The 14,787-nt window shown below is 37.2% G+C and overlaps 1 protein-coding gene across 1 annotated transcript; it reads left to right on the top strand.

Annotated features, from left to right (window-relative positions):
* Positions 1-7,332: 7,332 nt before the first annotated feature.
* LOC131799486 (uncharacterized) lies at positions 7,333-11,315 on the top strand. Its single transcript, XM_059117191.2, has 5 exons — positions 7,333-7,389; positions 7,475-7,582; positions 8,025-8,332; positions 9,391-9,505; positions 10,415-11,315. Exons 2-5 carry the CDS (start codon positions 7,489-7,491, stop codon positions 10,420-10,422), a joined length of 525 nt encoding a protein of 174 aa, XP_058973174.2. The 5' UTR covers positions 7,333-7,389; positions 7,475-7,488; the 3' UTR covers positions 10,423-11,315.
* The last annotated feature ends 3,472 nt before the right edge of the window (positions 11,316-14,787 follow it).

Raw genomic sequence — 14,787 nt, forward strand, 5'->3', positions numbered from 1 at the left:
TATTACACTAAGTTATCATTACTACCAACTATAAGATAGTAGACGATGGATAACAAATAAATTTATTTACTACATCCATTTTAAAATCACTGGTGGTCCCTGTAATATGATTGGCTCTAATTGGTGCGATTTGTTCACGAATCGCGCCATAATTTGCTCTTAATCGAACCTTTTTCCCAGCCAATGAAAAAGCTACACTTAACATAAAACAACCAATCAGATTTCAAGGCTTGTTTGAAGCAACCAATCAAATTGCAGGAAAATGAAAGACGAAGAGTATAATGTGGCAAATTTTGCAACTCTTCTCTCCAAAACCCTCATTTTTTCCCTCCCAAAAATGGATGAATTTAATTTCTCACGGTTTTTGAAAGATGAAAATGAGATCCTTCAGGCTAAAGACCAACACTCAAGGGACTTTCCCACTTTTCGTATACATTTTGGTGAGTTTTTTTTGACGATTTTCTTCCTTCTCAAGCTCAAAACCCGCGCGATCCCAACCGCGTCCACCGAGTCAGCAAGAAACGAAGAAAATCAAGAGCTACCACAAGAGTCGGATGTTTCAAGATTTCCTATCATTTCAAGCGATGAAATACATGAGCTGTGCGAAGTGGCGCTGGGGTATACTCGGAGCTGATTCCTCTGATTAGAACATTTGCACCAGTGGACGACTTCTCAGAGAACACAAACAACAGTAAAGACTGCGGACTCCAGTTTTTCTCAAATCTTGATCGGTATGGAGTCAGATGTATTACTTGATAATGACACTGAGCCATTGTGAATGAAGGGCTTAAAAATGTTCATGACAGATTTGGACTGACTACTGTCTTCACTCATAGGACTTGCCCGAGTCTTCTTTGTTGGAACTCGGGGAAGTGTATCTTCACTAGCAGGAGCTAAATACGATGGCTTAGCGATAAAACCGTTAGGCTTCGGCTCCATGCTATTTTGTTTTTGCGCCACTCTCCTCTTTTCCGGGAAGCTAGAAATCAGGTGACCTTCTTTTCTGTAATAGTAACATGTTGGTGGCTTCATGAGCTTACTTTGATCAAACTTTCTCTGTCTTGACCATCAGGAGCTGAAACGATTTCTGTGGTTGTTAGCAGGATTCTGTTTTGGATGTCCTCCATCATTCCGCCAAGCTATCGTGGTACCGAAGGAGGAAGAACTCTACCAGGTGGAGTGCGAAGCTGACGGGGTATTTCCACGCAATTCACTATGTGGTTCAAAGAAAACTCATCCACTGATCGTTCTGCAGCGTCCCCCAACGTTTCTCCTTTTTGCTCATCGATGAATGTTTGGACATCACTGTGAATGCACCCCTCACATCCCTCTATTTAAATAAGCTGTCTTAACCTATCATAACTCTTGTCTACGTACCTCTGTGAATGGCACCAAGCTTCAAATAGCCTTACTTCTAGCAAATTCTACTTAGGTCTGACTAACGACTTTCTCACAGTTTCTAAACTTTTGAGAACTAGTTCATAAACGTTTTAAACAAGATCCTTCACAGTCTCATAATGTGCAGCTTGCACTATACTTAACTGTGTATAAGTTTCCCTTGATTTACGAACTTGTACACTCTATAATAACATTTCCCAGTAAACCTTGGGCCACTTAAGGTTCCTAGCTACTTTCTCAAAGTGCAAAAATACTTATCAATATTTGCTTCCTGAAATGGAGTACTCACTCAATATACTTAGCGACATCAGATTTCTCCCTTTAGTTTTCACTGCTAGGGTCTAACCTTAATTTCATATTTACCTCTGAGCTTTTTCATTTCTAGTTCATGCTGCAATGGTAGTCTCTCTTTCTTCAGCCGTTCTTTTCTTTCCTTTTCTTTTCTCTTCAGCTCTTTCTGTCTTTCTCTTTCCTCTCTTTCGAGCCTTTCTTGCATTGCTAACTTTTTCAGTTCTTAGTCGAATTATCCCCACGTTGTATGCCCATATGTTTCTGACATTCTTTCCAACTTCCAACATTGTCTCTTTGAAAGCCTTAACATCTGCTGAGAGTTTCACTCTGATATGTTGTATCTGACGCTTTCTTATCGCTTTCTTAACTACTTACTCTAAGTTTTCCGTTAATAAATAAGCTCATCTTTCTTTAAATAGTAGAGCGTATCGTCGTCGGGCTTTGAAAGAAATACCTCTAGATTAAACCGTGGCATCTTGCTATAATCTATGAATACTCTTACAGGGAGTAAATTCTTCTCAAAATAAACTAAAACAAACTCCGCCATAAAGTTTTCTCCCGGAGAGGCTTCCAATTTCTGTTATGGTATAATGTAGCTGGCATAAAAACACCACAATTCCACAAACTCAACTACTTTACTAAACAGCAAGGAATGTTCTTAACAAGGAGCGACTCCTAAGAGGAGTTCAATACTTATCGTTAATGGACTTTATTAAGCCCACCACAGTCTGTATCCTTGCTCACCACCGAAACAATCTCACTTCTGTCTCCAAAGTTCCTTGAAATTAGCAATCTTCCGCAGTAACTCTTTCTCAGTATAACTTTCAAAACAGTCGTCGCTCCGAACATAAGGGAGTCTTTATATATATATATTTATAAAGTGTTCTGGAACCCTCTAGAAGCTTACAAAAGAAATATTTCAGAAGTATTACTAAATAACTTCGTGAATAGCTGAAATGTACTAGAAAGTTCTATAATACGCAAGTCAGCATGACTGAGCAGTCGGAAGATTGCTAGAAGCTTATATTTGCAACAATTACTCTTAAACAATGCATTAAGCGTGGGACAATAGAAAAGGAACCAAGCACTACTATATGTGGAAATCTTGTGCTAAAGTGTTCATAGTTCTCAATAATGAGTACTGATGTTAGTGTTGCTAGAAGAGACACATTCGATCGAAGAATTAATGGACACGAAAGGGAAAAAACAAACTTGCTTTTTTCTAGAGGGGAATGGCATTATGTGACTTTGTTCTATAAGTACAATAGGTTAGAAACATCAACAACAACAAGAATAAACAAAGAAGCAAACCTTTATTTTTACGAATAACTGAGTGTTTCGAAATCAATGATGCTTGCCTTTAATTTACTTTGAATGATAAATTTGCACAATAATTCTGACTGTTTAAAAGCTACTTTATCAAGCAGCCGAGATGTTTCCTTTGTGCTCGCACAATACAAAACAAAATTGTCACCATGGAATGCTAAGGATTATCTCTAAAACTCAGTGAGACGTAATATCCCTAAGCTACTGGGTTCCCTAATGTGCACCAAAACTTGGATCGACAGTGGTTTAGCGAGGTCTGCACTGTCATCAACACGATATTTGTCACAACAATAAAACGACTCAAACAGAGCATGATCATCACGTGGCACGTTGACGCAAGCCGCGTTGTCAGATTGCGAGATCACTTCCTATTGTTGGAAAAAGTGCTTGGTTCAAATAGATATAGGAGCTACGGTCGTGTTGAAGAGTTTGACAATGGAGTCTGGGGAACAATTTGCGATGATACCTGGGATATAAATGATGCAAGTGTGGCATATAAGAAGCTTTGCTTCACTGGAGCTTCCTCTGCTAGCACTAGTGCAGCACATGGTCGGGGATCGAGTCCTATAAGGAGAGATCACATGAACTGCGTCGGATGAGAGAGCTTATTATTCCTGTGTACATTCACTTAGGAAGGATTTAACCATTGCCATCACGGCCAAGATTCAGGCGTGGTTTGTTACTTATAAACGTGAAAATTGAACTTGTTCAAGGTTTAACGCACATTTGCTTGAACATGAACTCGAAAAAGACATGATCACTCAGCGTTCAGTTAATTCATATAAGAAAGTATCCTAACCAAGTCTCATCACATAAATTAGTATACAGTAGCACTGTTTTCTCTTTCAGAACGTCAATTTTAGACTAACCTTTTTCAAGATGTGATTTGAAAAAGATAGTTAAAGATAGTTACATTAGCTCCTGTTTTCATGGTGTGCCTCTTAAGGCAACTCTTTAAAACAAAAAATTCCCATGAGGCTGCTATTGTACAGTGTAACCATTCTTTTTTTTTTGCATGGCACTATTTTTTTTACGGTTGGTTTAACATTGTTTTTTCATGCTCTAGTTTTTCTCCGTGATCACTCCTTTCAAACAAAGTGAAAATAGTATTATGTATCGAAAAAAATCATTTTGATAGTTAATTCGTTTAATTCCGGTCTAGAGCGAATAGGGAATAAAAACAGTAGCTTTAAACTGTTGTAGCGTCCATTAATGGAAATAAGCAAATTTTGCTACAACCCGAGAAAAAAAAGGAAAACGGCTCTCCACAAGAATGCCAGTTAAGCAAAAAAAAGGAAATTCGCTGAATTTTATCCCTCGTGTTCCTGTATTACCGCCTGTATTACAGCTATATCCTTGTCGCCAAATTAGATGCACTCGCGTGCTTAGTAAAATAAGTTAACAAGTCATTATGAGGATTTGTTATTGTTTGTATAACGCACTTCTTTCATCAAAGTCCCATCAAAAGCAGTGTTGATATAAAAGGTTATGAACGAAAACATGAAATATAGTCTGCACTATAAGAAATATGAAATAAATAGTTTAAGGCAATTCATTAAATTACATGCAGTTTACTTGGGCCAGCCATCTTTTCGCTATTCGTTAAGTCTAAATTGTGGCCTATATAATCATAGTAAAATCAACCAAAGGTGCGTTAGATATTTGTACAAACAAAGAGATGTTTGTAAAATTCGGATGTATTCTAAATATGAAACTAAATTCAATTTTCCACGAAAGTAACGCTTGCTTACCGAGAGGCGTTCTCGGAGACAAGATTAACTCGACCTGCAATTAACTCAATGATTGCAAGAAGACTCCGCCCATTATAGGAAAAAAAACATGACTTTTTATGTATTGTAAGTCCCTAGCCACCTATCAATTCTCATCGCTGGTCGAAGTAGAATGAGGTCTCTCTGTGTGCTGACGGTATTGATTGCTTTTCTCACTTTCAAACGTGACTCTCCCCAGACAACGAATGGCTTCACTGAAACCATATTGTACATAGGAACTTAAGTGTTATCATAACTGACTTCTGATCATGAACAGGTCATTATGATTAAAAATAATCGTCTCGTATTAAATACATGGCCGATTACCACTCCTTTAAAGAACATCGGTCCCGCCAGTGGTTTGTTGGTGGGTTTTTATTATTATAAAGCTCTTGCTAAAGAGGATTTTCAAAATTCTGGAAAGGTGTGAAGATTATTTTTTTGCAAAGAATTTTAGTAATAAGATATATCACCACAGTCCTGATATATGTATACAAGTTATTTCAAACAAAGCCTATTTGAATTAAACAGAAAATTCATACTAGCAATTACTAAACTTGTCAATGAATTTGTTTTGGCTATTTTTGATTTAGTTACTTATCGCTAACACGGGCAAAAGACCATTGGACGATAATAAAAAGGCTGGTAGAACTGTATTATTGACAACTGTATTAATTACATTAACTTATCACTTAATCACTGTTGAGAATTTGTCACTGATGTTAAGGAAATTTTAAATACGCACTCAACGAATGTATCCAAGAATTACTAAAGAAACCACCTTTCAAACCATGAAAAAGACACTTCCTTTTTATTTTTTATTAGTCAATTACCTGATATCTAGTATAAAGCCCTGCTTAGATCGGTACCGAGTTTTTGGCACCGATGGATTGTAGGGGTTCTTTCATACCTCTAATTGCATCCAATTGTACCTGTGAGTTTTTCCTTGTTCTTCAAAGACCACCAAAAAACCATTCTATGGTTGCTCCCCGTTTTCAAACAGATGTTAACTCCATTTCGTGATCTAATTTTTGTGTAAATTCGCATTAGATTAATTTTTGGCGAAGCGCAACTTGGATCGAAGACTCGTGGTCTTTCTCTAACCGGGCCTCAAACATCATTATTATGTTAACAAACTCAGGATAAGTTTACTTTTACAAGCTGGCCAACCCATAAAGGATCCAAAGTTGCTGTAGAGGCCTTGCTTAAATGTATCGATTAGAAATTATGTTATGTTATGGGGAAGGAGATAGTGTTTAAATATCATTCAAAAATTTTCTCTTGAAATCATTACGGCTGTTACATGGGAAGAGACGAGCGTTTCCTGTTTGGTCCCAGGAAGGTGCAACATAACAGCTTAGGCGCCTTGGGTTAATAAGCTTAGATTTTCATCAAAATTTGTTATGTAGAGATTAAAAAGACCATATGAAAAAAATTCAATGCTAGCAGCTTTTTAAGATTCTTTCCTCGTCCTCAAGTGTCCATTTTCCTTAGTAGCAAACAGCTAGCGTCGTTTGGAAATTTAGACACTCTAATTGTTAAAGACCTGCGAGATAGATAAATGATCGACGTCACTGAACGAATCTTTTTGCTTCTTTACTATGAAAAACAAATAGATTTTATGTTGCCACAGATCTCAAATGACGTCAACATGTTATGGAAAAACAAATAGTGGTCTTGAGGGCGCAACTGAGTGAAGCGCTGATGATTATACCCACACTGAGTCAGTTAAGAACGTCCTTATTTTTCTCATTATTATCATTATTATAATTATTATTATTATTACTGTTGAAGTATCAATAAAGTTAAAAGAAATGTAAAACTATGGTCTCACAGGATAATTAACTCACGTCAGGATGGATTTCTTGAAAAACTATACCACATAACTATAAAAACTCCAAAAAAAATTAAAATAAATCAAATTTAAAATTACATCAAATTTAAGATAAAAAACTGTTCGAATATGGTGTTCATAGTGAGTACCTTATCGTTAATCTTAGCTTTGTGCCAGGTGTAAAAAGCTTTAATTTGCATTTTGAATATTGTGCGCTAAAGCTGTCATTCAACGAGCGTTTCAATTAAATTCCCACGCATTCAATTATCTTGACATGCTACAGATAAATAATTTACAATCGTTAATTTCTCGGAAGGCACAACTGAGTGAAAATATCCCGTTTGTGGTTTTTCGATTAGCCGGTTAGGAATATAGGGGACGGTCCAAGGAAAAAAGATAATGGGAGAACATAATATTTGAGTGCCGCCTTAAATGAAAAAGAAAAAATGAGAAATACTCCAAAATAATTGACTTCTATCTTCCCACTAATAGTGAGAAGATAAACGCAAAGGAAGCCGAACTAATTATAAAATAAAACTGCTTGAGAGGTAGGCATGCAAAATGCAAAATACATGATGTAAGCAATTACTCAGGATTGCTGCTATATTGGCTTTCAAAAGAAAATTAACTAATTATAGTCTCTTGCTTGCATCAATAATGATTCATCTGTCCTTATAATTAGCCAGATTTCGTGGAGACGATGTCGCCCCTAATGTGTTTCTGACAATTAACTCATCCCTGAGGTTCAGTAAATAATTCACGACGAAAAAGGTATAAATATATCTCTTGGCATTTATTAAATTGATGTATTTATAGAAAATCGGCGTAAACACGAGGTATTATGTTGTTACCTTAGGCGTGCTTGTTTGAATGAAAGTTCTCGAAGAGCGCATAGCAATGGACCTCGTCGTCCTGAACATCATAAGCATTCTGGCCTTGATGTTCTTTCCAATGAAAACGAAAGGTAAAAAATTTTTTGTTTTTCTTTTAAACATCTTCTCAATTGAATCATGTTTCAAGGTCGATTCTGTGTTCTGATTCAGTTCATAGCATAGATAATAGATTTTTCAATAGCGCGAAGGTGCCGCATCACCCAGTTTTGCACGCTGGTGGCGTTTTTCTTCCATTAAAGATTAGTGGAGGATATTTCGCCCCAGAAATCATGCAACAAAACAATTGTGTCATACTTCAGGTGTGCGTTAGTCAGGTTATGAAACACTTTGGAAAGTTAAGAAAGACTTCGAGAACCAAGAGTTATATTTGTATCCACCTTGAGGAGCTCTTGCACAGCTTTCGAGGTCTCCAAATCTCTCGCGTATCAATAAGCGCCTGCTGACGCATGGAGCAATTGTTAATTGCTAAGATTGTTCTTATTTTCCACTTTTTCTGTCGATTATCACAAATAGGTCAACCAAAGACTATTGACGCACTTGGTAAAGGCATAGAGAGAAATGCTCACACTGGTGTCGCTTTTGCCAGATTTAAAGCGCACAAACTGTCCCACCTGAACATAACAGCACTTGGAGCAGATTATGTCCACAGCAGTAAAGATTGTGGACTTGCCTGTATCAACACACCCTCGTGCTTTTCTTTTAACCTGGCTGCCGTTGTCGATATGAACAGTAAAATCCTTTGTGAACTGCTTCCCTCGGACATCCACAACAACTCGGACAAGCTGGTTGCCAATCATCTTTTTCATCATTTCAGCATCTGGGTAATAATTTATATTTCATTAATTTTTAGAGAACCGATGGTGGTTTTTCCTAAAGATGTGGGAAGTTTAAGTTGGGTTTGCTCAGTAACTGCCTTTATTAAGAAAACCCCGGCTTTTATAGGGGATATGGAGACAAAATGTAAAGGTCCGCGTAAAACCTTTGTGCAACATGTGATCGGGTTTTAACACCAAGATTCTTATACTGTATTATCAAACATCTAGCTGTCTAACGAAAGTGGTGGTTAGCCTTTTTTGATGCTTTGTTTTGTTTTGTTTTATTTTGTTTCTTGACTCTTTTATCTTTTTTTCCTGACTTAATCAGTAAAGGCAAATAGGATCTGTGCCAATTCGGAATCGCTGCGTTGGGATAACTCTCACTTAAACCCCCTTTTGAATTAGCTTTTGTTTTGGCATTTTCTTTGTATCAGAATATGTTGGTTTACGCATGCTGCAGTGGTAGTTGCACCTCGTACAATATACAGATACGACGAATGTGACGAAGGAGAGAAAAATGCTCTGGTTTTAAATGAATCGGTTATGAACAACATGGTAATTAAACGGCGATACTTCCAGACTATTTGTCTCATCACAGGCTCTTTCATGAAAAGCGGCGACAATGTTTGAGGATTATATCTGTGACCAACGTGTATGAGGTAGCTGAATTTCACAATCAATATGGTAAATTTTGAACAGCCACAGCTTCAATTAACTAAAAAATTAATGTTCTTGACTGATACGGAATTTATCGAAAGAAAGTGCTGAGTTAGCATGTCAAAATCGCACATAAAGGTGAAATTTACGCCCATGTTTCATAGCACTGAGAGCTAATTAATCATTTTTTGATACTGGAGTGGTGTATGACAAAACAATCATTTACCTCAATGTTGATGAAAGTGTGAATATTTGCTACGCGGCTTCGCGGTCCAGTAAATATCCACCACTGGTCACCTAAGTTTTGTTAAATAACCATAAACTATTTTAAATCTTTTAGTATGTCAGGGTAACACAAGCATATCGCAATCTAGAACTCCTTCGCTTTCCTAATTTTTTGTCTTTAGTCTCCGTGCTTAAACAGGCCTTGTCAAAACAAAGGCACCTGCCGTTCAAATTACGAGAGCAACAGTTACGTGTGTGTTTGCACGGAAGGATACACAGGAAGTAACTGCGAAGCAGGTAGGCAACGGTTTCTATTTATCATTTATCTTTCCTTCTTTCAAAGTTTTTTCTTTAATTTTCTGGCATCTGATGCTACACGACATGGCGCTAAGATCACGCTAGAGCCCTATCTAGGCTATATTCGATCATTTAATTCAGTTTGCATGTGAGCAAAAATCCGAGCTTCCAGCTCGAGGTTAACGCTTCAAAAGAATTAAGGGCCATTCGTATGTTTTACTTTGGTTTAAAATGACTAGTTTCTCAGTGGTTTTTCGATGAGATTTACCGACATTTTAAAATCAGTGGGCACAAAAGCTTCAGGTACAGGAAATGCAAATGTTAACTTTCCCTCGGTATCTATGACAACAAAAAGACATGGCAATCTTCCAAGTTAAAATTTGTCGCGTTTCCGTAGTCATTGAAAAGAATATGACACGAAATTTTCAGTCACTCTGACACGACCTAAAGATTAACTTCAATTAGAAATATAAAGGAAAATGATAGCTTTCCAGGGAAGATAGAGGAGACTCATTCGAGAATTAACTGAAGCACGAGGGAAAATTTTTTTTTTCTAGAGGGGAACGAAATTAAGTGACTTTGTTTCATAAGTCCAGAGGGTGAAAAACAACAGCAACAGAAGTAAAAAAAAAAGTAAGCCTTTACTTTTACGAATAACTAAGTGTCTGGATACCACGTTCAGCTAGTTGGTCTTTTCAAAGATCCGTGTTTAATTGAATTGACAAAAGTTTTCTGATAGCTGATGAAATTCATTACTTCATTTGCGATTGCCTCTTTTCCACACACAATCCAGGAAACAAGAATCATGTTAACATGTTGCTCTGTCCAAAGAAATTTTTCCCTTTTACACTAATTAAGAAAAAAAAAAAAAAAAAAGAACCTAAATTTTCAATATTTGTTGCAATGCAGGTGTTTGACCAAATTAGAATCAGAAACTAACCCATATCCCCGAGCATGTACCAACAACCATAACTGGCTTTGGAAACTCAACACTGACAGCACCCTCTGGCCTAAAGATGACACCAGCAAATGCCTCTTCCTGATTGAACCTGGAAATAGTGATCTTTCCTCCGGCTTTTAAGTGTTGCCTTGCAATTCCAACGATCTTAACAAGAAGTTCAATTTCGAGAACCCGACACAACAGTTGCCGAGTGAGCCTATGTTGCACACGTTCTTTAAACTCAAGGCGAAGAATGACGGGTTCACCTCTAATGATTGGCAAGGGCAGAATCTGTGCTTGGCGCACAGACCGATTGGAATCCACGACCATTCGCCTGTGGTCGTCCTAGTCCACCAAATGTGTACTGGTGTATCAGTGAGGTCGTTCCAATCTCTGAGTACGGATAGTTTAAGTTTGAGCCAGTTTCAGAGTAAACCAAAGTTGTGCAACGGATCATGCAATCGAAGAAATCTGAACGATATGATGCGAAAGGGAATAAAAATCATTTTTGTGACTAGAAAGCTGCATAACAGCTTCATAAAAATAAAGATTATGCGCCGGTGAATAGCTTGTTCATTTTTCTGTGTGGCAGAATGCAAATAGCTCTTAACAGCAATTCTAGTCACGCTCAAGAAGACGTGCACTGATGTAACAAACAAACTTTTACCATCCAGTGCTTCTTTGGTTGCCTATCGTTGATTCATTAAGAAGTACCATATTTCCAAATCATGCATAAATAAAGGATCTAAATTTCCAGTAAATGCCTTAAAAACCATGAACACCAGAAGTTTCTATGAAATGGAATCGTATTTCAACGAAAGAGCCCGGATTTGTAAGGCGTCAGAAAACCAGAACGCCATCAGTAACAGATTATCCTTATCTTTTTTGTGATTGGTCAATACATAATCGACCTGACAGTATCAAATCAAAATGCTCACGGTTTTCAGAGTTTTATAATGTGAACTTTCTTTGCACAGCAGAAGTAATGGCAATAATAATAATGATGATGACAATAGTGAGAATAACATTGACAATAACGATGAGAATGACGACAATAATAATTTAAACTTACGAAAAATAATTGTCTCAACAACATCTTGCACAGTTGCCATCGCAACGACTTAAAAAATGCTGGTCACACTTTGGATCCAGGAGGAACATTTCATCACCGTTCGCCTCATCACGATCCATTCCATCATCAATAGATTCTAAAAAGGAAAATTTTAATTTCCGTCATAAAAATGGCTGTATTTTTATTTTTTGGTCAGTCCTTCAACAGAAGAAGTATACTTAATGAACCCCATAATTGTTATCTAAGCCAAAAGACATTGTAACAAAGCAATATCCTGGCAACACACATAAGGCTTTATCGCGGGGAGAAGAAACGGCTGGTGCCCAATCTATTGCTAAAAAAAATCATAATTCCTAATAAGAATTCAGAGGAGTGTCTTCCTTCCCTCACAAGGCCACGACTAGTAACGACTTACCGTCTACGTCCATTCGGTGAAATGAAGATTGCTATGCCACAGACGCTATTAGTAGAGCCAGGGTAACAAAGCAAAACATCTTCACGGTAAATTTGGGAGGCAAGTAGTTCGATTAGAAAATCTGAAAAAAATGAAAGGGTGAAAATTATTGAACGAAAGGTTTTTTTTGGGATCTCATTCGAGTAAGGCCTAGGGATAAGGAACCAATTGGAGCACTCACAGAAAATCGAACCCCACACTCAAGAAATTCACGTGATGGTCTACCACTCTGCTAAAGAGAATTTTTTAGTCAGCAAAGTCATTACCGAGTTCCTGTTTGACAAATGTCATTGCAAGCTGGTATTGTAGGATCATGGATAACTAGTACAAAGTTTTCCCTAGGTCGATGAATGAAGAAAGATGTCATTTGTTTTTGTCATGAGACTGACAAAGAAAGAGTTTTCCGTTAAAATAAAAGCTTTTTAAGTCTAAACACGATGGGAATCACGCGTTAAATTTAATATCCTCCATTTGAGAGTAGGAACAAATTTAGCCTTACAAATCATCGAACCCAAAAGAAAAACCGATAACGGGCATCGTGTGATCTCTCGGGGACTGAAGTTGGTTACGAAGCAGTGGATGAATCATTACGAAGGTTGGCACGACAAACATTACTTTGGGGCGTTGAAGTGTCTTTTTTTTATTAAACGCACAAACAAAAGGCTCTCGGCCAAAACCCTCGACACTTTGGTGACGTTGGAGAGTGCCGTTAGGTTATTGAATCGCTGCGTGGCTTGTGCTTTGGCAGATATACTTGGCAAGGAGTGATTTTTCTCTCTTACGTTCTTCCATATGCAGAAAAAAAAATAACAAAATAAACAAATCTCCTCTTTCCTAGCGGCGTTTATTATGATCCTTTTCACGCTCCAAGAACAAAAGTCACATCTCATTAACTTATCACTTAATCTCTGTTGAGAATTTGTGACTGATGTTAACGAAAATTTAAACACACACTCGACAAATATATACAAGAGTTACTAAAGAAACCACGTTTACAACCATGAAAAGACACTTCCTTTTATCTTTTAACACCCAGTTACCTGATATCTAGTATAAAGCCCTGCTTAAATCGGTACCGAATTTTTGGCAACGATAGATTATAGGGCTTGTTTGACGTCTCTAATTGCGTACAATTGTACCTCTGTGTTATTTCTCGTATCTCAAGACCACCAAAAAGGTGGAATTCAATGGCCTAATATCCCATGGTTGCTCCCCGTTTTTAGCCAGATATTTATTTCGTGATTTAATTTTTGAGTAATTTGTATTAGATTAATTTTGGCGGGGCACAACTTGGATCGAATACTCGTGATTTTTCTCTAACAGGGCCTCAAACATCAATATTCAGTTAACCAACCCAGGATAAGTTTCGTTTTACAAGTCGGCCAACCCATAAAGGACTCAAAGTTGTTCTAGACGCCTTGCTTTAATGCATCAGTTAGAAATTATGTTGCGTGTCAGAGTTTCTTTCTTAGGGGAGAGAGAGAGCGTTTATATATAATTCAAAAATTGTGTCGAAAAACCACTACGGTTGCATGGGAAGAGACAAGTATTCTCTGTTTGGTCCCCGCAAGGTGCAGCTAGAAGATGAAGATGCCAAGTTTGAAATCAACGCGGCTAGTGCAGGGAATTTGGGTAGTTTCCTCGAAGGGACTTATCGCATGATACACGGCCGAAAAAACAAGTCGGGTGGGCGATCTTAAACACCTCAGCATTTTCCAAGGCTAATCTCCACCTCAAACTAAGGTATATGCCTAACTTCTCAGGAACACGTCAGACTATAACTGAGTTGCAATGAGTTCCGGAACAGCGCTTCTTTAACAAGTTTTGCAATTGAAAGGTATGATCACTTGTTACTTATAAAAATTAATCACCACGCTAACCTCAATAAGATGCGACTTCAACGATGGGTGGGCGAATAGCAAAATGGCCTGGGCTGTAGTCGCTATCAAAAAAATGTTTTGATATTTACATGTGCAAATCACTGAGGACTTAGTCCCTCGGGGGACACACAAAAATATGGTTAAATAACTAAAGCTAATAACTAAACCATATAGAACCTTTTAATGTTCGTAAATGTGTTTACATGAATCGACGACGAAACGTACGTTTAAGGTTTTTCTCCAACATAACGGCCTGGGCAACTTGGGTTCATAAGCGTAGATTATCATTACAAGTTGTTACGTAAAGATTAAACAGACCTTTAAGACAATTCAAATTTTTAGCAGCTTTTTAGCTCTTTTCTTACCCTCTATTAGTCATTTTAATTATTAGCAAAAAGATGGTTTTGTTTGGACATTTAACAGGAAACTCTAATTGTTAAAGACTTGTTAGATAAATGATCCACGTTACCGTACCAAATTTTTTTGCTTGTTTATGTTATAAAACAAATATGGATCCCATTTTTCCACAGATCACAAATGACGTCAAAATGTGATAAGAATACAAAAGTTGGCATTCAAGGCGCAACCGAGTGAAGCGCTAATAATCATACCCGCACTTAGAGACAGTTAAGAATGCCTTTATTTTGCTCATTGTTATTATTATTATTAATATTATTATTATTTTTGGATAATTAACAGGATAATTAACTCACGTCCGAATATTGATTTATTAAATACTATACCACATAACTTTGGGAACATGTTAAGAACGTTTCCGGGCTTAAATCGCGAAAGAAAATTTTAGCTCTCAGCCCCACTTGCACATTCTTATCAATGAATAATTAAAAAATACTGTATAAAGTAAAGAAGCAAAAAAAAATCAAAACTTAAATCTAATTTAAGATCAAGAAACTATTGAGAATACTAATGCTAAAA

Source organism: Pocillopora verrucosa, chromosome 6 (genome assembly GCF_036669915.1).
Source record: "Pocillopora verrucosa isolate sample1 chromosome 6, ASM3666991v2, whole genome shotgun sequence".
Taxonomy (NCBI): Eukaryota; Metazoa; Cnidaria; class Anthozoa; order Scleractinia; family Pocilloporidae; genus Pocillopora; species Pocillopora verrucosa.

What these genes read in the sequence shown, in the direction of transcription:
- LOC131799486 (XM_059117191.2), top strand. Translation starts at nt 7,489, where the DNA reads ATGAAAGTTCTCGAAGAGCGCATAGCAATGGACCTCGTCGTCCTGAAC. An exon ending in CTTTCCAATGAAAACGAAAG is followed by an intron (nt 7,583 to 8,024) that starts GTAAAAAATTTT and finishes TATCACAAATAG; the next exon opens with GTCAACCAAAGACTATTGAC. An exon ending in TTCATCATTTCAGCATCTGG is followed by an intron (nt 8,333 to 9,390) that starts GTAATAATTTAT and finishes TTTTGTCTTTAG; the next exon opens with TCTCCGTGCTTAAACAGGCC.